This window comes from Sminthopsis crassicaudata, chromosome 2 (assembly GCF_048593235.1).
Source record: "Sminthopsis crassicaudata isolate SCR6 chromosome 2, ASM4859323v1, whole genome shotgun sequence".
Classification (NCBI taxonomy): Eukaryota; Metazoa; Chordata; class Mammalia; order Dasyuromorphia; family Dasyuridae; genus Sminthopsis; species Sminthopsis crassicaudata.
Window position 1 is genome coordinate 482,895,708 of NC_133618.1, and position 27,928 is coordinate 482,923,635.

Genomic DNA, 27,928 nt, shown 5'->3' on the forward strand with positions numbered 1-27,928 from the left:
TTTGAGGAGGCTATCATGGCATCAAGTCTTTTTTCATCCCGTATATCTCACCTGCTCTTTTACCATGCTTCATATAGCATGGTTTGTAAAGATTTCATTGTTTCTTTGTAGTAACCCAAACTCCAATCTATCATTCTCTCCTTAAAATGAGGTGCTCAGAAATGAACATGATATTTTAGATATGATCTAACGAGAGTACAGTACAATCAGACTGACTATTGCTTCCCTTATTTCAAATGCTTTTGTATAAATTCACTTTAATATTTGATTTCTCAGTGTGTTTTTGTTTCTGTGTGTTTGTGTGTTAAGCAGCCACATCATACTGTTTGGTTCATATTGAGTTAGTAGTTAACTAAAACTTCAAGGTCTTTCTTATAGGAACTGCTGTGAAGCTGTCTTCTTCCTTTCCTGTCCCCTGCTCTCACCCGTATCTTAGACTTATATATTTAGCTTTTTTTTTTTTTTTTTTTTTTTAACCCCCTATAAGAAAGGCCACTTTAGATACAGGTAGATCTGGATTAAGTCCCAACTCTAACATGCTGACCTTCCAATGGTTGAGGGAGTTTCCTCATCTAGGAGTTTGTAGTACCTAGGAGATCAAAGATTCAGTCCTCCAACATACTAGCTGTCCTTCACAAATCTGTGTCATTTTTAAGTATATGATTATCCTTTCTATGTTTTCATCAAGGTCATGGATAAAAATATTGAATAGGAAGTAATATGTTATTGGAAACCTTCAGGATTTTTTTAGATGGATTTATCATCTTGTAACAGTTGGTATTTCTTCCCCCAGTAAGGATTAAAAACAAAACAAAACCCAATCTTCACACCTTGTATGATCTTCCCTAAGGAATCTGTCTAATGTTGCATAGTTGAAACCAATGGCTACCAGAGTTAGCTAGGAAGAAGAGAGATAAGAGAACACAAATTGCAGTCGTGAAGTCTTTGGTCAACCTGGGCAAGTGATCAATTCTCTCGTGTGTCTCAGTTTGCTCTTGTATAAAATGAGGTCCCTTTGAGATTTAAATTTATTATTCTACTATTTCCTTATCCTCTAGTGATGGTTAGTATAATCTTTCTATTTTGTAAATCATTCTCCTCGATACAAAAGATAATTGTAAAATAGAAATCAAATGTTCTGCTTTCTTTCTATTATCTGTTAATATTACACTATTTTTTTTTTCCAAAAGGTGGGTCCATCCTTTGTATATTCTCGCTCTAAATCTACCTTTCAAATTTTTTTTTTGTTTGTTTTCCTTATCCTTTTCTTTAGGTCATTCTGGGTCTCCACCTTCCTATTACTATTCTTGTGACCCCATTCCATTTTTTCATATTTAGCATTGGTCATGTATCTCTTCTTCCTTTTGTGTGTGTGTGTGTGTGTGTGTGTGTGTCCATCCTTTTAACATTGGACTTCACCAGAAATGCACTTGTCTTTTCTTCTTCATTTGAATCATTTGTGATTTTATAGTCCTAGTTTTATTTTGGAGTATTCCCTGCTCTGTTAAACTATACTCACCATTAAAACCTTTAGCTGATTTTTAGTATATTTTTCATATACTTTTTGAATTTTACTTTCCTAGAGACTATAATGTTCTTCTCTAAAATTCAATGTTCTCTGGGAGCAGGTTTCTTGGGGGCCTTCTGAAGGCAACCATTAATCACCACAAGTGCAGCCAGGGATTAAAGTCCAAATCCTTTATTGTCTCTTTCCAAGTCTTAGCTTTTGTAGAGGCCTATCTCTCTCCTTGGTTCCGAGAGCTCCTGCCACTAGTCCTTTGCCTTTTCCAGCTTCTGCCTCTAGCTTCCTCCGAATGAGCTTCTAGTGGGCTTGTCCTTCCTGTCCCTGAGAGCTCCTCCTTATATGCCCCACACTATATCACTAGGAAACCATTATTTATTGTAGGATTAAATCAATGCTAAACTAGATTTAACCACTGTCTCCTCAATTGCACTTAGTACCTTGTTTCAAGTTCTGGCCCATAACATCTCCTTGTAGGATCAGCTCAAACATACTGAACCATGCTAAATTAGATAATTATTGTCTCTATCAATTCCACTGTCTTAGTACCTTGTAAGAATCCTAACAAAAGACTATACTATTTGTCCAACTATGCTTTCTATTTCATTCCATTGCTAATTTTTTTATCATCTAAATCTATACTAAATTCTGAGGTACCTATCCAAATTCAGCTCACATTTGAAATCAGCATCAACTAGTTGAATTAGTCTTTAAAATCTTTTTTAAGCTCAGTAATTCTGTGAGTGATTTTACTTGAGCCATTAGCATTTGAGGCACATGTAGCATCTCTTGTAAACATGAAACAAGTCTAGAAATATTGTGAGTTTTTTCATTGAGTGCCAAAGGAGGGTATTAACTTTAAACATAATATTTACAAAGGAATAACCAAAGTGTTTTTAATGTGGCCAATTTTTCTTTGATAATGTAGAATTAATGACGAAATATAGGATAATAAAACAAGATAATCTATAGTACACAAAAGGAAAGAAATTCCTACCAAAAACATGTCTGAAAGTATTTTTAAAAGTTTTTAACAAAAGACTTTGAATTTAAAGAAATCATCACCCAAGAAACAGCAAAGACTACATCGATTTGCATATGAGAGCAAATGAGCATTTATTTAGCAACCTGTGCTGCATTGCTTTCCCTACAAGGAAGATGCTGCTATTTTACTGAAGAGGCATACACAGGTCAAGTAACTTGTTCAGGGTTACATAGCTAATAAATGTATCTGAGGTCAAATTTGAACTCAGATCCTTCTACTTCAGGCCCAGCAATTTCTCTATTCATTGCACTACTCCACTACCTGAAAACATAAATATCAATTCTGATGTCATCCTGTTATTTTACAAGTAGACCTGGAGATCCACTTTTCGTTTTTACAGATGACATAAACTGAGTTAAGAACATGTGAGTTGTGTTTTTCTAAAGAGAAGTGTTTTCTTCCTTTCACTAGGTATACCAGAGAGGCTGGCGTTCGTTCTTTGGATCGAAAGTTTGGTGCAATTTGCCGAGCGGTGGCTGTGAAAGTGGCTGAAGGGCAGCACAAAGACACAAAATTGGAACGCTCTGAGGGCACTGAGGGAGAAGGTCAGTATTCCCCACGCTGAACTAGATCCCATAGACCACAAGGATGCATGCACATCGCATTTATAGTTTCATGAAAGGAGCAATAGGCTGCTATTTAAGGCCATCTTATCAAGAAAAACCTTGAAACTAAAAATGAGTCTATTTTCTAAACTACAGAGGGCTTTATGGTATATTTTGGACTCTGTTAGAATAGAGCAGAATGCTCTGTCTTTGAGGACCCACTAACTTTTTCTAGATTTATAAAGTCAGTACTTCTGTGTGATAATTTATTGCATTCTTTTCATCCTGATTACTATAAATTTGCCCTTGATATTTCACAAGATGGCAGATTTTGTGCTAAATTACATCAACTTCATATTTCTTAGTGGTTAGAGGAGGAGCTCTTCTTTTGTTTTTTAAACATATTCCAAGAGGGATAACTACTTGGAACTTCGTGTGGCTTACTGGTACATAGTTACTCCATGGATCATTCTGATAAGCCAGGCTATCTGGGTGATCCACCACCCCAGGCTATTTTATCTTGCTCTAAGCTTATGTTTTTAATAATTGAGACATTAGTTGTATTAGATGAGTTGTCATATTAAATAGATCTGTCTGAAGCTTTAAGATTCTTTTATTTTATTTTATTTTTATTAATTTTTATAATTATAACATTTTCTTTGACAGTACATATGCATAGGTAATTTTTTTTTTTACAACATTATCCCTTGTACTCTCTCCTGTTCCAAATTTTTCCCCTCCTTCCTTCCACCCCCTCCCCTAGATGACAGGCATTCCCATACATATTAAATATCTTATAGTATATCCTAGGTACAATATATATGTGCAGAACCGAATTTTGTTGTTGTTGTTGCAAAGGAAGGATTGTATTCGGAAGGTAAAAATAATCTGGGAAGAAAAACAAAACAAAACAAAACAAAAAACAATGCTCACAGTTTACACTCATTTCCCAGTGTTCCTTTTCTGGATGTAGCTGGTTCTGTCCATCATTGATCAATTGGAATTCGATTAGCTCTTCTCTGTGTTGAAGATATCCACTTCCATCAGAATACATCCTCATACAGTATCATTGTTGAAGTGTATAATGATCTTCTGGTTCTACTCGTTTCACTTAGCATCAGTTGATGTAAGTCTCTCCAAGCCTCTCTGTATTCCTCCTATTGGTCATTTCTTACAGAACAATAATATTCCATAACATTCATATACCATAATTTACCCAAACATTCTCCAATTGATGGACATACATTCATTTTCCAGTTTCTACCCACTATGAAAAGGACTGCCTCAAACATTTTGGCACATACAGGTCCCTTTCCCTTCTTTAGTATTTCCTTGGGATATAAGCCCAGTAGTAGTATGGCTGGGTCAAAGGGTATGCACATTTTTGATAACTTTTTGGGCATAATTCCAGGTTGCTCTCCAGAATGGTTGGATTCTTTCAAAACTCCACCAACATGCATCAGTGTCCCAGTTTTCCCACAGCCCCTCCAACTTTCATCGTTATTTGTTCCTGTCATCTTAGCCAATCTGACAGGTGTGTAATGATATCTCAGAGTTGTCTTAATTTGCATTTCTCTGATCAATAGGGATTTGGAACACTCTTTCATATGAGTGGAAATAGTTTTAATTTTATCATCTGAAAATTGTCTGTTCATGTCCTTTGACCATTTATCAATTAGAGAATGGCTTAATTTCTTATAAATTAGAGTCAGTTCTCTGTATATTTTGGAGATGAGGCCTTAATCAGAACCTTTAACTGTAAAAATGTTTTCCCAATTTGTTACTTCCCTTCTAATCTTGTTTGCATTAGTTTTGTTTGTGCAGAAACTTTTTAATTTGGTGTAATCCAAATTTTCTATTTTGTGATCAATAATGGTCTCTAGTTCTCCCTTGGACACAAACTCCTTCCTCCTCCACAAGTCTGAGAGGTAAACCATCCCATGTTCCTCCAATTTATTTATGATTTCGTTCTTTATGCCTAAATCTTGGACCCATTTTGATCTTATCTTAGTATGTGGTATTAAATGTGGGTCCATGCCTAGTTTCTGCCATACTAATTTCCAGTTTTCCCAGCAGTTTTTGTCAATTAATGAATTCTTATCCCAAAAGTTGGGATCTTTGGGTTTGTCAAACTCTAGATTGCTATTTTTATTCACTATCTTGCCCTGTGAACCTAACCTATGCCACTGATCAGCTAGTCTATTTCTTAGCCAAAACCAAATGGTTTTGGTGACTGTTGCTTTATAAGATAGTTCTAGATCAGGTACAGCTAGACCACCTTCATTTAATTTTTTTTCATTACTTCCTTGAAATTCTCAACCTTTTGTTGTTCCATATGAATTCTGTTGTTATTTTTTCTAGCTTATTAAAATAGTTTCTTGGGAGTCTGATTGGTATAGCACTAAATAAATAGATTAGTTTAGGGAGTATTGTCATCTTAATTATATTCTCTTGGCCTATCCAAGAGCACTGAATGTCTTTCCAATTATTTAAAACTGACTTTATTTTTGTGGCAAGTGTTTCATAATTTTGCTCATATAATTCCTGACTTTCCTTTGGTAGATATATTCCCAAATATTTTATACTATCAACTGTTATTTTGAATGGAATTTCTCTTTGTCTCTCTTGCTGTTGGATTGTGTTGGTAATGTATAAAAATGCTGAGGATTTATTTTGTATCCTGCAACTTTGCTAAAATTCTGAATTATTTCTAATAGCTTTTTAGCAGAGTTTTTGGGGTTCTCTAAGTATACCATCATGTCATCTGCAAAGAGTAATAGTTTGATTTCCTCATTTCCTACTCTAATTCCTTGAATCTCTTCTCGGCTCTTATTGCCAAGGCTAGCGTTTCTAGTACTATATTGAATGTAATGGTGATAGTGGGCAACCTTGTTTCACTCCTGATCTTACAGGAAAAGTTTCTAGTTTATCGCCATTACATATGATGTTTACTAACGGTTTTAAATATATGCTCATTATTATTTTAAGGAATAGTTCATTTATTCCTATATTCTCAAGCGTTTTTAGTAGGAATGGATGTTGGATTTTATCAAATGTTTTTTTCTGCATCTATTGAGATGATCATATGGTTTTTATTAATTTGATTATTAATATGGTCAATTATACTAATAGTTTTCCTAATATTAAACCAGCCCTGCATTCCTAGTATAAATCCTACTTGATCATAGTGTATTATCCTGGGGATGATTTTCTGAAGTCTTTTTGCTAATGTCTTATTTAAGATTTTAGCATCAATATTCATTATTGGTCTATAGTTTTCTTTCTCAGTTTTCAATCTACCTGGTTTAGGTATCAGTACCATGTCTGTGTCATAAAAGGAATTTGGTAGGACTTCTTCAATCCCTATTTTTTCAAATAGTTTATATAGCATTGGAGTTAGTTGTCCTTTAAATGTTTGGTAGAATTCACATGTAAATCCATCTGGTCCTGGGGATTTTTTCTTAGGGAGTTGGTTAATAGCTTGTTCTATTTCTTTTTCTGAAATGGGGACTATTTAGACTACTTACTTCTTCCTCTGTTAATCTGGGCAAGCTATATTTTTGAAGGTATTCTTCCATTTCGTTTAAGTTATCGAATTTATTGGCATAAAGTTGAGCAAAGTAGCTCCTAACTATTGTTCTAATTTCCTCTTCATTAGTGGTGAGTTCTCCCTTTTCATTTTCAAGACTAACAATTTGCTTTTTCTCTTTCCTTTTTTTAATCAGGTTTACTAAGTGTTTGTCTATTTTGTTGGTTTTTTCATAGAACCAACTTTTAGTTTTATTAATTAATTCAATAGTTTTTTTACTTTCAATTTTATTAATCTCACCTTTTATTTTTAGAATTTCAATTTTTCTGTTTGTCTGGGGGTTTTTAATTTGTTCCTTTTCTAGCAGTTTTAGTTGTAAGCCCAATTCATTGGCCTTCTCTTTCTCTATTTTATGCAAGTAGGCCTATGAACTTATAAAACTTCCCCTTATTACTGCTTTGGCTGTATCCCACACATTTTGGTATGATGTCTCATTATTGTCATTTTCTTGGGTGAAGTTATTATGTCTATGATTTGCTGTTTTACCCAATCATTCTTTAGTATAAGATTATTTAGTTTCCAATTATTTTTTGGTCTATTTTCCCCTGGCTTTTTTTTTAAGTGTAATTTTAATTGCATTGTGGTCTGAAAAGGATGCATTTACTATTTCTGCCTTACTGCATTTGATTTTGAGGTTTTTATGCCCTAGTATATGATCAATTTTTGTATAGGTTCCATGAACTGCTGAGAAGAAAGTATACTCCTTTCTGTCTCCATTTAGCTTTCACCAGAGATCTATCATATCAAACTTTTCTAGTATTCTATTTACCTCTTTGACTTCTTTCTTATTTATTTTGTGGTTTGATTTATCTAGTTCTGAGAGTGCAAGGTTGAGATCTCACACTATTATAGTTTTGCTGTCTATTTCTTCTTGCAGCTCTCTTAATTTCTCTTTTAAGAATTTAGATGCTGCACCACTTGGTGTGTATATGTTTAATATTGATACTGCTTCATTATTGATGCAACCCTTTAGCAGGATATAATGCCCTTCCTTATCTCTTTTAATTAGATCAATTTTTGTTTTTGCTTGATCTGAGATGAGGATGGCTACCCCTGCTTTTTTGGCTTCACCTGAAGCATAGTAGATTCTGCTCTACCGTTTTACTTTTAGTTTAAATGTATCACCCTGTTTCAGGTGTGTTTCCTATAAACAACATATAGTAGGATTCTGACTTTTAATCCAGTCTGCTAACTGCTTCCTCTTTATGAGGGAGTTTACCCCATCCACATTTATGGTTAGAATGACTAATTCTATATTGCTTGCCATCCTGTTAACCCCTGCTTATGCTTTTCTCCTTTCCTTCCCTCTTACCCCCCTACCCAGTATTAAACTTGTGAACACCACTTGCTTTTCACAGCCTTCCCTTTTTGGTATCCCTCCCCCACCTTAAAGTTCCTCCCCTTATTTGATCCCTTTTCCTCACAATTTCTGTATTCCTTTCCCCTTAGCTTACTCCTTCCCTCTCACTTTTCAATGAAGTGGAAGAAGTTTCACCATAAATCGAATATGTCTATTGATACACACTATGTTCATCTCTCTCCTTTCTTTCTCTCAGATATAATAGGTTACCTTTGCCTCTTCATGATATAATTTCCTTTCCACCTCTAGTTTCTAGGACAAATTATACATATGTTCTTTACATATTTTTATGGCAGAAGTATAGTTCTCAAGATTTCTTTTTACCTTTTTAGAAATCTCTTGAATTCTATATTTGAAGATCAAACATTTTATGTACGTCTGGTTTTTTCATGAAGAATAGATGGAATTCATTTATTTTGTTAAATGTCCATCTTCTTCCCTGGAAAACGATGCTCATTTTTGCTGGGTAAGTTATTCTTGGCTGCATACCAAGTTCCTTAGCCTTTCGGAATATCATGTTCCAGGCCCTTCGTTCTTTTAATGTGGATGCTGCTAGATCCTGGGTTATCCTTATTGTGGCTCCTCCATATCTAAATTGCTTTTTCTAGCAGCTTCCAGTATTTTTTCCTTTGTCTGATGGTTCTTGAACTTGGCCACTATATTTCTTGGTGTTTTGATTTTAGGGTCCCTTTCAGTAGGTGATCGATGAATTTTTTCAATGTCTATTTTACCCTCTGTTTCCAAAACGTCTGGGAAGTTCTCTTTGATAAATTCCTGGAAAATAGTGTCCAAGCTCTTTTTTTTCCTCACATTTTTCAGGGAGTCCGATTATTCTCAAATTGTCTCTCCTGGATCTGTTTTCTAGGTCTGTTATCTTTCTAATAAGGTACTTGACATTCTTTTCAATTGTTTTGCTTTTCTGGTTTTGTTTGACTACGTCTTGGTTTCTCCTTGAGTCATTCATTTCTACTTGTTTGATTCTAATTTTCAATGATGTATTTTCTTCACTCACTTTTTTTATATCTTTTTGTAATTGTCCAATTGTGTTTTTAAGTGAGTTTTTTTCTTCTATGGAATTTTTTTCCATTTTATCCATTTTATTTTTTAGAGAACTGTTTTCTTTTTCCAGCTCACTAATTTTATTTCTCAATGATTTGATCTCTTTATCCATTCTGGATGACTTCTCCAGACTCTCTTGCCAAGCTTCCCTTTCCTTTTCCCATTTCTCTTCTAGCTCTCTTGTGAGAGCCTTTTTGATTTCCTCTATGAGATTCTTTTGTATTGAGGAGCAGATCATATCCCCCTTAGGGGATTCCTCTGGGGACAATCTGTTTTTAGTATCCTCAGTATTTGAAGTCTGCTCTCTCTCCATTGACAGAAGCTGTCAATGGTTAGAGCCCTTTTGAATTTTTTGTTCATTTTGTCAGAGTGGGAATCAAAGAAAACAAATTGACAAGAGAAACAATAGGTCTGTTTTGGGGGGGATGGGGCTGGATGGTGTTAATGGGCTTCCTCTACAGACTGGGGGGGAGGGCAGCAGTGAGGCACTAACAGGACTTCGATGGCTGCACTGCGTCTGTGCTCTGAGGCTCTAAGAATGTGCTGAGTCACTCCAGGTGGGTGTGGGGGTGGCCGGTTCTGAGAGACGCTAGTTTTCAGGGGTTTTATTCTTCACCTCTGGTCCTGCTCTTCTTCACCTCTGCTCCTGGCTTGCTGCCAAGACGGAGTATCCACACTGGGGTAAAAGTCTTTTTGCAGAAATGGCAGAAGTCGTACCCCTCCCCACTCCGGTCTGAGCTGTGTGAGCTGCCTGTCTCGCTCTGGCTTGCCTGCCCTCAGTCTGCGCCCAGTGTGTTTGACTCTCCCCTGAGCAAACACAGACCTTCTCTGGCGAATTTCAAGGATGTCTTCTGTTGGTGATTATTTGTGGGTTTCTTTTCTGGTCAAACATTAACTCTGAGGCTTGTCATGAAGTAAATCCTGAGAGAAAACATGGAGCTCAAGCAGCTGTCTGCCTCCATGCCGCCATCTTGGCCAGAAGTCCAGCTTTAAGATTCTTTATCCCTTTTTTCAGAAAGAAGCTAGTTTTCCTGTTTTACCACCCAACTTTAGACCAGGCCCTGTGCTACATAGCAGCAATAAGATTGAGTTCATTTTCATGTGGCAATAAACTTAAGTTTGTGATTATAGGATCGTGGACTTGGAGCTTGTATAGACCTTACTATTCATATAATCAAGTAATTCTCAAAGACCCCTTATACTTTGAAAAATTGAGAACTCCAGAGAGCTTTTGTTATGTGAGTTCTAACTTTTCATATTTACCATATTAGAAATTAAAACTGATAAAATTTTTTAAATATTTATTCATTTTAAAATAACTAGAGTAAACCCATTATATGTTAAGATAACATTTTTTAAAATAGCTTTTCTAAAACAACAAAAAAAGTGAGTAGGGTGGAATTGTTTTATGTTTTCATAAACCTCTTTAATCTTTGGCTTAATAAAACAAAAGTGGATTCTCATACTTGCTTTAGTATTCAGTCTGTTGTGATATATGGTTTTAATTAAAGTATTTGAAGAAAATATAGCCTCACACAAATATGTATTTGGAAAAGAGAGGAGCATTTTATTAGACATGATATCTTAGTAATATTATGAAAATATTTTTGACTTTGCAGATCTCCTGAAAAAATCTTCAGGCCTCACTAGTCTAATTCAGCCCCATCATTATAATTATAGAAATGGGCCCTAAGACAATAACTTGCCCACATTCTTTCAGTGGCAGAATAAAATGAGAACCAAGACCCTCTTCCTCCAAGCTCAGTATCCTTTCCACTTTTCTGTCTTGCTTCTTAAGATTATAGGTTGCCTCAAGAGGTGGTGAATTGAATTCCCCTTCCTTGGAGCAGAAACTGAGCAAACATTTACCTGTGTTATAGTGGGGCTTCATTTTATGTGTAGGTTGTACTAGAGAATCACTAGCACTTTCTTACTTGTGACTGTGATTCTCTGATATGTAATATCAAGAGTCTTTTCCCTGAAAATATCTACTACTGGACAAAAAAATGATCACCAACGAAAAAGTCAAATTTACCTTCTCCAAATTTTTTTCCTTTTTTTTTTTTTTCTTTTAATACATCAACTTTGTTTTTAATACAGCTTGCAAAGATGGTGGTTTCTAAACCACAGATATATGCTTCTCCAAACTGTTAAGGAAAATAATATAATCTTCCCTTTTCATAATATATATTTTGTTAAAAGAAAGTTATCTTTTCTACTTTAGCAACCGTAACACCGACCTCATCCATTGCATTTAATCTGTTTTCTTAGAATTTAATTGTATTCATTTACATAGTTGTAGAAGGTGTTTTTTGGTATCTGCTATTTTTTTCATTTAAATCTTTTTTTTGGGGGGGGGTAGTCTTCATATTGCCATTTAATGGCACAATAATTAAGTTTTCATCCTTTGTTTTTAAAATTGCTGCCTATTAAGACTTCTTCTAAACCGATTATTCTGAAATTAGGTAGAGATAAGCAAGAAAGAAAGTGTGCCTTTTAGGTCAGCCAGCGTGTTTAATAATCTACTCTCGCTGAGATTTTTCTAATCCATAAAAATACCTAAGTAGCACTTGTTAGTCCCGTTAAGTTTAAGTGGATACCATTTTGTTTTGTTAATAATCCTAAGAATATATCAAAATCTACAAAAATACTCTTCCCCCACAAATTACAGTTGTCTTATATAAGAATAATTATGGGGTGAAAACATAACTATTTTTAAGATTTGTCCCAGAAGTTATTTTGTGAAATATCTGTTAAATTTTCCTATTAAGTACCCTATATTAATGAATTCCCTGTTTATATAGTAGTGTTCATTGCCTTTTGTAAACTGAGGGGATTTTGTGAGTGTGTTTACATTCACACATGTATGTACATCTATATATACATGTAGAATAGGTACAAATAGGGTGTGTGTGTGTGTGTGTGTGCATGCATGTGTATGTATATAAAGTGCTTTGCAAACCTTACTATATAAATGTTGGCTATTATATTATCAGCACAGAATAAATTAAAGATAAAATTGGAAGTCACTGTGGGTGTTTATCTGGGCTATCTTATCCATTCATAGCCAGTTCTTTAAATTTGTCACGTGTTAAAAATCTGGTCATTTAAAAGTATAATTGTGTTTAAGATTCTTAATAGTTGAAGCCAAGAGACTTATTTTTTAATCATGATTATTGAGATGCCTTAGTAGAAGAGCATTATTCAATTTAGAGCAATCAGATGATTAAGTTATCAGATCAGGATTTTTAGTACATTTCCAACTTTCTGAAATTGATTGCATGGAGAGCAACTTCTATGGTTTCCCACTCACTGCAGTCAGTGGCAAAAACCAAAGTTGGATGTCTCTTTATAGATGCATTGCCCCATATTGCAATTTTTATCCTTTTAAAACCACCAAGCATGCACATACCAGGATCGATACTTGGTTTCTCAGATACAAAGAAGCTGGTTCCCATAAGCCCTTGAGCCATTTTAGCAAATTAATCTTGCTAGTTATTATTTGGCCTTTCCAAATAGACTTTGCTGGCTGTCTGTGATTTTGATTGTCACTCTCTATTCTGCAAGCAGAAGGACTTACCATTTCCATTTTAGGAGTCTTACTGCATATCTTTTCACTAGTTCTCCGACCTGATAATACTACTTCAATACCACTTTAGGGAAAGAGCATTCTTTTTTCTTGCATTTCATTAGTATGAAAGTAGATCTGAACATAGAAGTAGTTGAAATAAGAGTCAAGAGTCTAGCCAAGAAAAAGCTTTTTCCCAGCTGTTTATTGTTCACATATGGAACTAGTAAAACACTTGCTTCAAAAAACTATTCTCATTTCACATCCTAAAAGGAATGAGTTTTTTAACTGAATTGTTTCATCAACAATCTGTAATATGTGATTTCTTAGGATTTAGAAGAATTGTCAAAATATTTCTACAATTGCTTTTCTGAATCAGTATGTCATGGGTGAAATAGTAAGATTTACACATTTTTAACTTGCTATTGAGCTAAAATCACTTTTTGCATTTTTGTAAAGGCATTTTTAAATATTTGCAAGAAATCCATATTCCTTTGGGCCTTTTAGACTGGTTCAAAATACTTGAGTTTGAAAATCTTTTAATTGTTACCATTTTCACTATTTCATGTATATTTAGTTGATTTTTCAAGATATTGAAGTAAATATATCTGTCTTGAATAAATAAAAGTCAGATCTAAATGATCTATTATCATAATTCCTACTTTCTTCCTTAAATCATAACCCCATCCCTTGTCACTTCAGTCAGGTCCTAATGACCAGTATTAGGACTTGAGATAGGAGAAGGACAAGACCACCCTGGGCATGGTGTCTATCTTGGTATAGATTCTAAAAATTAGTCTCTTAATTGGATCCCAAGACCTTATCTTTTTTGAAAACCATTATGTTGTATTATTTCTTCCTTGTTTCCTTTCATTTCCATGAAAACTACAGCCAACCATGAAACTGAAGGTTTTAAAATACTCTTATGTCATAGATGAGGTGAAGGAGGAACCAGAATTTTTTTTTAATCTCATGATCTTAGATGGAAGACTGGGATCTATCTGGAGATTCCCCATTTCTGCCATTCATTTCCAGACTCCCTTTTTATCCTCAGGTAACTCAGTTGACTTTGTCATTCCTATATTTAAAATAGGAATAATCAAGGTAGAGAATGAATGTATTTGCTCTAATAAAATAAAAAGAGACACTGTGTGTGTGTGTGTGTATGCACGCATGTATGTGTGCAGACACATATGGGTGTAAGTATTGTGTGCTGGTAAGCAGCAACTGTTCAGACTTCTGATTTCATTGTTCTACAAAGAATATATGAGGCAATTCCTTCAGTCTGTGTGGATGAGATCAGTAACTATTCCACACCCTAGTTACCTGGGAGATTGATAAATTACATGACTACTTGCATATAGTCAAAAGCCACTTTGTATCTCAGGCAAATGTGGAACCTGAGTAATTGGCTCTTAGGCTAGCTTTCTGTCATCTATGTTCTGCTGTTCCTACATCCACATGTCTATGTGTATAGAATGTATATCTATATGTATATATGCATACACATAGATACATATTTGGATTCATACATACATCACAGCTTCCTTTCCTTCTTCCCCTCATCATATCCATTCTTCCTGATATGCAATTGTCTTCATAAACTTAAGTGAATATTCTCTCACTTTACAATTTAATTTTGTTTCCTAGGGCACTGAAAGTTTTTAGATTTTGCCAGGGAATCACACGTAACTTGGGTAAGCCACAAGCAGTATTTGAACCCAACTCTTTCAAAACTCTGAGCCCAACTTTTATCCACTATACCATGCTATTCAATAGGAGTTACCTTTAAAAGAATCTTCCTATAATCTATATTATATAATTTAAGCATACCTTAATTTACGTATATCCTTTTAATAATGCCTATAATCACATTAGCTATTTAAAACCAGCCTCCAAATAGACAATGACTAGTTCAAACAGTTTTTGTATTTTGTGAGGGTATAACAATTTTCTTTTGTTTTTTAATATTTTATTTTTCTCAATTACATTACATGTAAAATACTTTACATCTGGTTTAAAAACTAAATTCCAGATTCTCTCACTTCCTCCCCTTCCCCACATTGAGAAGGCCACATGTGAAGTTATGCAAAACATTTCTATAAAAGTCATGTTGCAAAAGAAAACAGATTTCCCCCCAACCTGATGATAAAAAAAAAAAAAACTCAAGAAAAATAAAATTTTAAGAAAAGTATGCTTCAATCTATATTCAAATAAAATCAGTTTTTTCTTTGGGTATGGATGGCACTTTTCATCATAAGTCCTTCAGAGTAGTCTTAGATCAATGTATTGCTGAGAATAGCAAAGTTATTCACAGCTGATCATACCACAATACTGCTATTACTTTGTATAGAGTACATTTCATTTTGCATGAGGTCATGGGGAACTTTCCAGGTTTTTCTGAGAGAATCCTACTCAATATTTCCTACAGAACAATAGTCCATTATAATCATATACCACAATTTATTCAGCCATTCCCCAATTTATGGGCATGCTCTCAGTTTTCAATTCTTTGTTCTAAGAAAAGAGCTGCTATAAATATTTTTGTACATATAGGTCCTTTTAAAAAAAAATAACTTTTGGGATATATGCCTAAGTTGAAGAGTATATATGACTTTTTGTTTGGGCATAAATCATATCTTTTGATCATTTATCAACTGGGAAATGGCCCTTTTTTTTTTTTAAATAAATTTGAATTTAAATAAATTTTAAATAATTTTTTAAATAAATTTTTTTAAATAAATACATTTTAGAGATGAGGATTTCATCAAAGAAACTTGTTTCAAAATTCTTTTCACAATTACTGTTCCTAACAGTATTTCCTGCCTATTTACTCTATTCTCTTTCTTTTTATCCTATCCCTCCTCAAAAGTGTTTTGTTTCTTATCACTCCCTCCCCCAGTATATGCCCTATTTTCTGTCATTCTCCTCCCCTTCTTATATCCCTTTCCCCTCCTACTTTCTTTCAGGGTAAGATGGATTTCTAGATATAATAATTTTTATAGCAACATTTAAAAAAAAAAAGTTTAACAGCTTTTTCCTGAATGTTCTTTGTTGAGCAAAATACCTAGGATTTGTTGAAATATTTAGATGAATTAATGAGATTGATCACTCAGCCTTCTATACTAAAAGTCTTTTTAGTTTTAAATTCCTATCCATTTAGGATGACTTTAAGTGAAAAAACAGGAGGGTAGATTAAATGACTCCTTTTGTCCTCTGCAATAGTATGAAAAAACTAAAAAGTAAATAAAAAATCCAAGCCATTGTTAAGTCTTTTTCTCATACTTGCTTTGCTCTAAAAATCTTTCTTTAAAATAAACCTTAGCTTATCATTTATGAACAAAATAATTACAAGGTATCCTCATTTGAGATTCACAGCATTTTTTTTTTTTTTCAAGGTTAAATCCATTAATTTATTGGGAGATTCACAGCATTTTAGTCTCAAACTTTAGAGAAAAATTTCAGAAAAGAGAGGATTTTATAAGAGAAAGATTTTCATGACATAGTTAAAATGAAATTTTCTCATTATGAAATGGATTATTTCTCTATGAGAATACAGAACAAAAGGGAACTGTATTAGAAAGTTCAAGTAATACAGTAAGAGGGCTATTTATAATGTTAAAATGAGCGCTGGACTTAGAGTTCCTGCCAGAAAGGGAAGTAATTGCAGGCCATGGGCTTCAAAATCAGTAGAAACACTAGTATTTTGGGTTGACAACCCATTTGGAGCAGACCCAAAAGCCCTGAGCTATGAACGGTTGTCTTTGTGTTTGTGGGGTCTTTACTGTCAGTAGGCAAACTGAATAATGAAAGGGGAGTCTAAAAAGCAGGTGGGGCTTTTAGTTAATCTGTTAATATGTATACTTACCTTTGCAGTATGGGAGTTATTTGGTACGTTGATGCTTTCAAACCAGCTGTGTGATTTTTCATTATGGCCCAAATATACTTTATTACTTTTTTCCTTTCTGTGCTACTCTAGATGTCAAGGTAAAGTCTATGGCTAAACTCATATTCTTCTCTAACCTAGCTTTTAGCTGAGGACCTATGTGTTCTCTCTGTTTTCTGGCTTTTGCCTATTACTGTATGTGGTGGTTACTCCCCTGAGATTCAGAAATACTAATTTTTTTTTAGCAGCACATATATTAGGATACTTGTTTCAGAATTTCAAATATCTGTGGTTTCATCTGTGTATATGTTCCTTCTACTGATACAAGTACCAGTCTTTCCACCCCTTCTAGATGGCCTTTGTGAGCTTGTGGTGGGCTAGTTCTTTAATGGTGGTCTTTTGCTGGACTTGTTCAGAAGGACTTACTAAAACTTACAATATGAAGTTTTGCTTAGCTTTTAAAAATCTAGGACCATGCCAAGTTAATGTACCAGAAGAGGATTTTAGTATTTAAATTATTCTTGCTCAAATCCCTGTCCAGAATACAGATCCTGTATTCCACTATCCCCAGAAAATTTTTTCTGATCCCTCTGGATGTTTGTTTAATTTGAGTTGCTGACCCATAATAAAAACAACTTATTTTTATGTAATGTAAGATTTTCAAAGTATTTTCTTTACTATTCTTCACTGTAATTCTGGCAAGTCTATTTCCCATCTCATAAATGAAATTGACTCAGGTTAAATAATTTGTTAAAGCCCACAAGCAGTAAAAAGTCAGAGTCAAGATTTGAACCCAGTTATCTCCAAGTGCAGCACTCATTCCACAATCCCTCCTATGTCCTCTAGAAATTGTCATAGAGAATGTTGTCCCATGGTTGATTGAATGAATGAGAATTTAAACCTTTTTGTATGATAAGCCCTGGGGATAATGAATAGACAGTCCCTGCTCTCAAAGAACTAACATTCTAATGAGAGAAATAATGTATATAAAAGGTATCAACTGAAGACAGGTAGAAAAGTCCAAAGTCTTTAAGCAGATGGTCATGCCTCTTTATAGTCATATCTACTGATAAAATCTTACCTATTTCTGACATTGAGCCATTTGCCAACATCGAGGACTTTGGTGGCAAGAACTTTTTCTGGAACGTCAGTACTGGTGACTGTTGCAGCAGGCAGGGTCGTATTACCCACAGAAACATTTGATAGGCCTCATTTCCACAAGAGTGGATTCCCTGGTGATGGCTGCCAGAGTTTGGCTGGAAACAGGGTTAGTATTGTGAGGGATGCTGATATTCCCAGGCCTTGGGCATCCCTGCCCAGCAATAGTGTTTATCAGCATTAATGTCAGTAGTGAAGAACGTGACTGCTCCTCTCAGTAATGCCTGTGGAATCTGGGCTGGCAACAAGGTGAGGAGGGTGGGAGCTATAGAAGGGCAGTGCCACTTCCAAGACTCCTGGGCCACCTCTGTCAGAATCTGTGAAAAAAGAAAAGAGATCTGCTTCAGTGTTGAGTGAGGTCCAAAGGGGACAAAAAATATCCAATTAGAAGGATCAAAAAAGGCTTTCTGGAAGAGGGAGCCTTTAAGGTAGTCAGAGGTATAGAAAAAAAAGAAGGCATTCCTGCCTTAGTAAACAATTCAAGCAATAGATAACAAATGTAAATAGATTCGTATTGGATTTGGACAGATTGATAATTTTAGCCATTGGCTAATTGTTTGGGAGAAGGAAGGAAAAGAGAATGCACTTAGAAGACACAACTATTTATGTCAAAGATCTAGGCTATGTTGAACCTTCAAGGTTGACATTGGTGAGCAATATTTCCTGGATTGTCTGCTGGCAGCTGAATCCTGGCCTGGATTGCTTGGTAGTTGCTCTCTCTGTCCACAAGTAGTTGTTGTTGTTGTTGTTGTTTTAATATTTTATTTTTTCCCAATTACATGTAAAAACAATTTTAACATCCTTTTTTTTTTTCATGTTTTGAACTCCAAGTTCTCTTCTTCTGTCTCCTTCCCCCCCCCCCCCACTCATTGAGAGGGAAAGCAATTTGATATAGGTTATACATGTGTAGTCATGAAAACCACATTTCTGTGTAAGTTTTGCTATGGAAAGAAACGTGGATTCCCCTTCAAAAAAACCTACAAAAGAAGTAAAGTAAATAAAAAGTATCTTCTACAAGTTCTTTCTCTGGAGATGGACAGCACTTTTCATAGTAAGTGTTTTAGAGTTGTCTTAGATCATTGTGTAGTATACTGAGAATAGCTAAGTTATTCACTAATAGATCATCATACAACATTGTTATTATATGCAGTGTTCTCCTGGTTCTCTTTATTTTATTTTGCATCAGTTCATGTCTTTCCACGTCTTCTGAGGGCATCTTGCTCATCATTTTTTACAGCACATTAGTATTCCATCACAGTCATATATAACAATTGGTGCAATCCATCTCCAAATTCTACTCATTTTGGGCGAGTTATGTTGAAATGTATTCATGTGTCTGGTTATTATCTCAACTTTCTTGGGTCTGGTTTCCTTCAAGAGAGGAAGCCCTAGGCTGAGTTCAAAAGTAATGGAAAAGAAACAGACTCACCTACCTTCTTGGGCAGTTTGTCCTTTTCCGAGAGTTAAATACATTTTGAAATGGCTTTATAAGTTCAAAGTTCATCTGAATAGACCATGAAATCTTGGATTGGACAATCAGATGTAAACTTTCAAAATTGTTTTTAAAAATAAATAAATAAATAAATAAATAGAAAAGCAGTTCGTACTGACTTGTTTTATATTTCCTATTTACCATATTCAGAGGTCTAAATATACTGATTGATAGAACCAAGTTCAGCCATTGGCTAATTCTTTGTAAAAGGGAAGAAAGGAAAAAAGAGAGTGGGGCTGGAGTGGAGGAGGCAGGGAAGCATGGGGGGAGGGAGGTACACAGCAAAATTCTAAATGTTCTTCCACTCACCTTGGGTGGGGGGGGGCTTTTGATTTCTTTTACCCTCCTTTTGCTTCCTCCAGCCATTTAAAGCCCCTGAGATCTTTTTTGGGGCTTGCTTTTCTTCTCCTGCTATTCAGCCTCTCCTTCTTCAAATCCCAGTCTTCAAGAGAAGTCAGAGCTTTTTTCTGTTTGCTCTGGTTCAAGCTTCCCTGGGGCTCTTTAGTGCATGACCCAGACTGTCTCCCTTCAGCTTCTTTCTATTGAGCTTGCCCTCAACGCCTGGAGCCCTTATCCTGCCTTGTATATTTGATCTTATTTTATTTGTTGTTCCTTTATAGCCAAGTCAGGAAACTGTCTCTTCGGGGAAAAGCAGATGCTTTTGTCCCTTTCACAGAGTGTCTCTTCTATTCTTCCAAATACCCCTGAAATATATCCATTCTCTAGTCTACATCATGAGCCCTTGTGTAGATTTCTTTCTTATACTGGTGGCAATACTATAAAGTTATTGAAAACCAAGCAATCCCTGTTTTCATCTTCTGTGAAATTCTAATCCTGAAACATCCCGATGATTTTTTTTAATTCAATTTTATTCTATTTTCATTTCCAAATGTTCTCTCTTCTTCCCTCTCTCCCTCCTATTGATATGATAAAAACAAAAGCCAAAAAACAATATGTATCACTATGCAAATTTAATCTCGAGTTAGCTGTGTCCAAATATATATATATATATAGATATATATGCACACATATACATATACATATACATGTATGGGTGGGTATATATGTGTGTGTATATATATATATATATATATACACACACACACTTCTGTTGGCATTCTTGAGTCCATCCATTCTCCATCTGGAGGATAGATATCATGTTTCATCATGAATTCCTTGAACTTGTGCCTGGTCATTTTGTCAGTTGGAGTTTCAGCATTCATTATATTCACAGTATTGCTGTTATTGTATAAATTGTTCTTCTGATTTTGCTCACCTTACTTTACATTAGTTCATACAAGTTTTCTTAGTTTTTTCTGAAACCATCCCCAGAATAATTTCTTATAGTAAAACAGAATTCCATAACATTCATATTCTACCACCTGGTTCATCCATTCCTCAGTTAATGGGCTCAATTTCTAATTATTTGCCACAAAAAGAGCTGCTATAAATATTGTACACATTGGTCTTTTCCTCTTTCTTTGATCTCTTTGGGGTATAGATTTAGTAGCAATATTGCTCACTCAAAGGCTGTATACAGTTTCATAGGTTTTGGATTGTACTTCCAAATTGCTTTCCAAAATTGTCAGACTAATTCACAACTCTACCAATAATATGGTAGAGTATCTATTTGCTCACAAAATTTGGTATTTTTCTTTTGTCTTTTTTTTCTTCAACTTAGACAAATCTGATAAATGTGTGGTCATATCTCAGACTTATTTTAAATCGCCTTTCTCTAGTTATTAGTGATTTAGAGCATTAAAAATATAACTCTTGATAATTTGTCTATCTTCTGAAAACTGCCTGTTTACATCATTTGACCATTTAGCAAAGAGAGGATGGCTATTTTTTTTGCATATATTTAACTCATTTCTATATATTTTATAAATGAGACCTTCATCAGAGAAGCTTGCTACAGAGATTTTTTTTCTTCCAGCTTCCTATTTTTATTCTAATTTTAGCTGCACTGTTTTAGTTTTGCAAACATTTTAATTTATTCAATCAAAATTATCCATTTTATCTCCTATGAAACTTTCTATCTCTTGTTTGATCACGAACTCTTCCCCTTTCCACAAATCCAGTGGGTAATTTTTCCATATTAATTTTAATATCATCATTTATTCATGATGATGAGGCACAGTGTCCCCTGTAAATGAATTTACAGGCCTGAAAACCTAGATTGATAAATAAAAGGTTTATTGTAGAAATTTGAAAGTAAAGTTCAGTTAGAAAGACTCCAGGGCCAGAGGTGGGGGACATGAATCCTTACATGGCCGAAAGGATATCATGTGTTGGGGGGGAAGGGCTTCTGCAAGGAGAGAGCTTCAGCTCAGCTCCTTTATACTTATAAGGGGATTGTGGGCGGTACCCCCAAGTTCTTGGCGGGCTTTTCAGATAGCTCAGATCTGGTGGGGGTTGGGGGAAGCTGAGCTGATAGTGGGGACTTGGCCCGGATATTCAAAAGGGTGCTTTTGACCAGGATTTGTGAATCAAGGTCAGCCATGGGGCTTGGGCAATTAGAAAGGAATCTTAAAGGGACCTCAACCCCTATCAATGATATCATTACTGTTTTTATGTAGCTATATGCTGTGAAATGTTAGTCTATGCCTCATTTCTGCCAGACTCATTTAGTTTTCCCAACAGTTTTTGTTGAATGGTAAGTTCATGCCCCCAATAGCTGGGGTTGTTGGTTTATCAATTTATCAATAGATTACTTGTGCACATTTTCCTTGGTATAGTCTGGTTTTATCTGTTCCACTGATCAGCCTTTCAATTTTTTTATCCAGTATTACATTGTTTTAACTTATAGCTTTTTGCATAGTCTGAGATTTAGTACTGTGAGGCTTCCTTCCTTCCCACTTTAAAAAAAAAAAATGATTCCCTTGATATTCTTTTTTGATCTTGATGAATTTTATCATATTTTTATTGCTGTGTATTATAATTTTTGGTAGATTGAATAATATGACACTAAATAAATAAAGCTTGGTGACTTTTTTTCTTCATACCTTAGAGCAGTATCTTTCAAAAAAAAATCTGATTTATTCTTTTCCAATTATTTAAAAGAAAGTGTATCATTTTCTTCCTTCTGTAAATGTCCTTCTCTCAGGTGTCCAAACAATTGCTTAGTGATATTTCTTGGAATGCATAAATAATGGGATTAGATTATCCCCTAAAGAGCTTTAAGTTTGTTATTTAGAACAAATGGTTAAGAACAGTTAGTTATTTATTCTTGTTCTATCTCCAGCGGGAAATTCCAGTCCTGAGCCCTCTCTGTACACTTCACCCAGAGCCATATGGAAGTCCCTTTTATAAGAATTGAAACAGATCTTTTATGTTTTATACTTGTTAACTTTCTTAAATGATTTATTATGTTTTAAATTTGGAACCACAAAAGCTTTCTTAGACCCATTTCATTGAATGATCACTGTAAAAAGATTGGCTTTTCTGATGCTTGGCAGCATGGTGTAATTCTCAAAAATGCAGCCCAAATCTATAGCTTCCTTTTTGGCTGGATTTAGAAGAATACAGAATGCATGCTTACAAACCCCAAAGTCACAGACAGAATTATTTGGCTGCTTGGTGGGGATTATTAAAGTCTTGAAATGTCAGATTTTTTAAATTTCTTAAATAATGTTTCTCTTAACACTGTGTTAGAGGCTGCTGTGGTTAGGGATTTGGCTGTTCTTTAGTGTATGGGCTCATTTTGATATTGCACTAAAACCAAACTAAGTTTTTCCTGAATCTTGGGCAGTGTGATTTTTATAAGTAATGTAGACCTTTTGGATCAAATAATTAAAGATGATTTTTGATGAGGTATAGATTTTAGGTACCCAAATGAAATTGAGGTCTAGTGGTAGATTTGGGGTTCAGGGAGTCAAATGGAGCTCCCCTGCAACCCATTTGGATTCAGCACAAGGATATGGAGTTAAATGAGATCTAGTACCAGTGCAAGAGTCCCCTATAAAAGAATTTACAGACCTGAAAACCTAGATTGATAAAAGAGATTTATCATGTGAGTTGGAAGTAATGTTAAAGTCTAGTTAATAAAGGGTGAAGATAGAGATAAGAGAGCACTGGAAACAGTATTCCAATGGGTAGAGATCCTTGGCATGCCAAGTGTAGGGCTGCCATGTTGGAACCTCTGCAAAGAGAGAGGATTTTGGTCTGGCTCATTTTATGAGAGATTTAGCTAAAGGGGCCCATGGGTGGAGTCTCATCAAGGGCTAGAATTTGCTTGGTGGGGTTAGGAAACCTGAGCAGATCATTAGAATGGGGGCTGGGAAAGCCCAAGTTGGCTCAGATCTCCTATTGGAATTTAAAGGGATGCTTTTGACCAGGATTTGTAAATCAAAGGTCCTAGCTTCCTGAATTGATAATGCATCAGCTAGGAGGGATTGGGAATCAAAAAGGAATAAATCAATCTGAAAGGACTAGTTTTTTAAAGGGACCACTACGCGCTTCAATTTTCATTTGTCTTGAAAGCCAGAGACGTTTGGGTAATCTTAAAGATTATACTTCTGAATCTTTATTGGACCATATTCTTATTCTAATTTCACCTAAGGACTCATCTTGTCTTTATAATCTATGGAGCACAATAAGTTCAAATAAAATATAATTCTTTAAAACACTGGAATCTAATTTTGAATTTTGTCCAACTGCATTGGGAGGAGCTGCAATAGGTGTGCTTCATTCCCTCCAGATATTCTGGTTACAGGAAACCAGAGTCCTTGGTAGAGTAGTTACTCTACCTCAGGGCTTCTTCACTTTGTAGAATTCCTCTCAGCTAAATGGAATTGGGGGAGGGGGGTGTTAGGTTATAAAAAATTTAGCTGTTTGCCTAGTCTAAGAGAATTTCTTTTTTATTAGAATGTGTATTGTTGAATTTGTTTGAGCCAAACATCTGTTAAGGGTAGAAACAAAATCCACCAATAATTTGGAGGCATACTTTCTAAACTGTATCTAGGAAAACATTAATTTTCACCCAAACAAGTAAAATAATTTTTTTAATATGTCACTTCCATCCATATTGGACCTTCATCTTTAAATCAGTCTTTATATAGATATATCAGTTTCTACCTGTTTTTTTTTTTTTGTTTTGTTTTGTTTTGTTTTTTTATTATAGCTTTTTATTTACCAGATATGAGCATGGGTAATTTTTTAGCATTGACCCTTGCAAAACCTTCTGTTCCAACTTTTCCCCTCCTTCCCCCTCATCCCCTCCCCTAGATGGCAGATAGACCCATACATGTTAAATATGTTAAAGTATATTATACCTAAGGTGTTAATGAATTCCTCTCCTATTTTATGGTTAGCATCAACTCTTAAGGTAGCAGTAAAGGAAGGTACAGAATGATAGAGCAAGCAGTTAATTGTTATAATTGGACTTTGGGTGACACAAACTTATTATTGTAGAACAGTATGTGAGGTCAGAGTTCTATTTAATCAATCATGTAAAAAATGATGTAGTTTTTGGCATATGTCCTTGTCATACTTTTAATCAATCCAACCTTACTAATTGAGTTATGTGAGCACAGAAGAAATGATCACTGATTTATTTATTTTTCATATGAGGCAGATGGCTTTTGCAAATTTAACTACTGATTCATTTAAATGAAACTTCTAAGAACAGTATCCTACCTTACACAAGTAATGACAGATGATCAAATCAGATGGGTACATTAAAGCACCAAACTAGTGCAGTGGAGAAGGGTCAGTGTGTATCTTTGGGGCTACAATCAGAGCAGCCTGACCTGCAGTTTGCTGAAGACCAGCTCTCTGAGTCTTGTTGACTAAGCTCTGAAAAACTGATTAAGGTCCATATGTTGCAAAATTTCTAGCTTATTTGTTGTGTTAAAAAAAAAAAAAAAATTAGTTCATAGAGAGGAAAGCTAGGTGGCATAGTGGATAGAGCATCAGCCCTGAATTCAGGAGGACCTAAGTTCAAATCTAGCCTTAGACACTTAACATGTCCTAGCTGTCTGACCTTGGGCAAATCACTTTACCCCAGTAGTCTTGGGGGTGTGGGGGGGAGTAGTTAATAGAGATGAAAAGTATCAGTTTGTCAAAATGGCATCCTCCATGTCACAAGTGGAAGGGGAACTAGTTTTCAATGCAGTTGTTTTTGTAGATTCTATGGTTCATCTAAATAGGTGTACTTCCCTAATAGATTAGAAATGGTACAGATTTGGCAATTAGTTGGTCAGCATGAAAAATAACATTTTGTTTTATTTAAAACCTTTAACTGGTGTTTGTTGTGGCATCTGCCGAAAAAAAGCTGCAGTGCCCTCTTTGACAGGAAAGATTCGCTAAGGCTTTGCTGCTGATATGCAGGTCCTTTTGGGCAGTTAGTCCATAAATTTCATCATCAAAAGCATTTTCCCCAAAAACTAGAATGAAAACCTGCTGGCTTACTCATCTTGGGTAGTACTTGTCAGTAATTTGAAGCTCCAGTTGCACTTAGTACACTTCCTCTGCCTGAAAAGACAGTTTTCTGGAAAAAGATTAACTAGAAACTGATAGCAGAGATTAGCTCATTATAAATAACTTTGATTTTTCCATTTGTCTTTTTTTTTTTTCAACTATATCCCCCCCCTTCCATTCCTATTTTCCTATTAGAAGGATTTCAGCTTTATTAAACATTTAGATAGTTAAGTTGTATTTTGTACTTTAATACTTTATTTTTGTTTCCTTACCGATTTTTTTTTCCCTAGGACTAAACCATTACATCAACTGCAAATAGGAATCATTTTGTTCCTGTTTGCCTAGGTTTATGCCTTTGCTTTCTGACAATTGAGCTTCATCTATTCTTCTTTTCAAAATTGACTATATCTAAAAAAAAAAATCCAATCCCTATCAGACCTGCAGTCATGTAAATCACTTTTCCTCCTATCATATAAGCAGTGATGAGCTGCATGTGTCAACAGGACTGGAGCCATGGGTACCCACACATTACAGAGATGAGATGGCAATGTCACTCCCACTCATTGATTTGTACATGAACTCTTTTTCCCAAACTGCAGCTGAGAGAAAGAAGCAACTCATAAGCATTTACATGTCAGAGCTACTCTAAACTTCCTATAACCCCTGAAACATAATTCAGTCTTCATACTTAATGCAGTTTTTAAAAGAAAATTAGTGCTGCATGTCGAAACAAATTAAGCAATATAATAATAGCTTTTATAAGTTATTTTCATAGAGAGAAAAATAGTTATGGTGCTGTTAAGGCAAAATAATGCTATGACATTTCCCATCGTATTTTCCCTTGGACAAAATTAAAGTTATAGTATAAGCAATCCAGCTAAAGAGGTGGCTCAATGAAGACACAGATTCTTATTTTTTTTTTTTTTTAAGTTTTGTTAGGGCTTCATAAAGAAATAATGAAGTGGGCTCACATTACTAGGGAAAAAAAGACTAGATATTGTCATAATTTTAATTTTAGTTGTCTGCTCTCTCTGTTTAATTTTCCCTAAAGCATCATTTCTACTGCTAAGAGATACTAAACCACTACATCTTTTCCTTCAAAGCACATGAAAACCACTACTACACTTTTTTCCTATGTAACTTTAAGCAATGTCCTGCATTTTTATTTTCCAAGTGAGTCTTCTACTTGCATCTGATTTGACTTCAAACTATGTTTTTGTGGCAAAGGGAAAATGGGTGGAAAATGACATTCGACCATTTCCTGTGCAATAGCTGCTTAGAGGAAAAACCTAATCCTTTCCCCTGAGGAGTTTGTAGCTGTAATTTCCTTTCGTGGTCACTGTGGTAACCCTATGAAGTTGTGCCTACTACTGCTGGAGAACCAGTACAGGACCTGGCTCTACTTCTCACACATATAGCTAACTCTTGGGGCAGTATGCCAATGTTGTTATTTATCTATACTTTTCTTCTATCTAGTTGGAACTGAAAGAACTCTAAAATCTTTCTGTGCTCATGAGCAACATTGTTACTGGGCTGAGGAAGGGAGCAAAAAATCCTTTGATTTTTATTGTTTGCTGCTAGACTAAAGGACAAGAAATTCTGAGTCTTAGTCATGATTTGATTAGATCATAATTTGATTTGAATTGAAAATTATATGCCTTCAGCAATATTGCAAACTTGTATTCCCTACATATTCCTCTGAAGAGAGATGCATTGTTTTTATTAGATGCTTTTCAAATGTGGGACACAACAAATATTTGTTAAAATATCTGTTATTATTTTCAACATGAAACCAAAGGCTCTGATATGCCTGAAATCCTTATGACCAGAAAGTTGCTAGAATACTAAAATCAAATAAGAGTAAATGATTGAAAAATAACCCAACAGCTAGCAAATTGAACTCCAGAACCTGAAACTTTTCTTTTTATACAAGCCATACATGGTGAATAGTCATCTAGCTTTTGCTAGGAAAAACCCCATTTGGGAGGAACTCTGTAATTCTTCTAAGAGCCCAGTCTATTGGATACCTCTAATTTTTTAAGAAGTTTCATTTTGTCCATGTATGTTTACTCTTTGCAACATCCACTCATTCATTTCTAGTTCTACTTTTAGGGACTTTTAGAACAAGTCTTAAAACTTCTATATGGCAAGCCATCCCTTTCCTAAGTCCTCTCTTATCTAAGTTTAAATAGCACAAGTTTTTTCATCTAATCCTCATTCAGTATGAATTTAAGGCCTTTCACTAGTCTGAGTGCCCTGCTTCTGGATGATCTCCAGCTTGTCA

At 35.0% G+C, this 27,928-nt stretch overlaps 1 protein-coding gene across 1 annotated transcript in view; it reads left to right on the forward strand.

Moving 5' to 3' along the window:
* The window catches only part of LONP2 (lon peptidase 2, peroxisomal), a 116,042-nt gene that overhangs the window by 58,126 nt on the left and 29,988 nt on the right, over positions 1-27,928 (forward strand). The window contains exon 11 of the mRNA XM_074293324.1: positions 2,979-3,112. Within this exon, the coding sequence (XP_074149425.1) occupies positions 2,979-3,112 (134 nt within the window). The remainder of the gene's footprint in view (positions 1-2,978; positions 3,113-27,928) is intronic.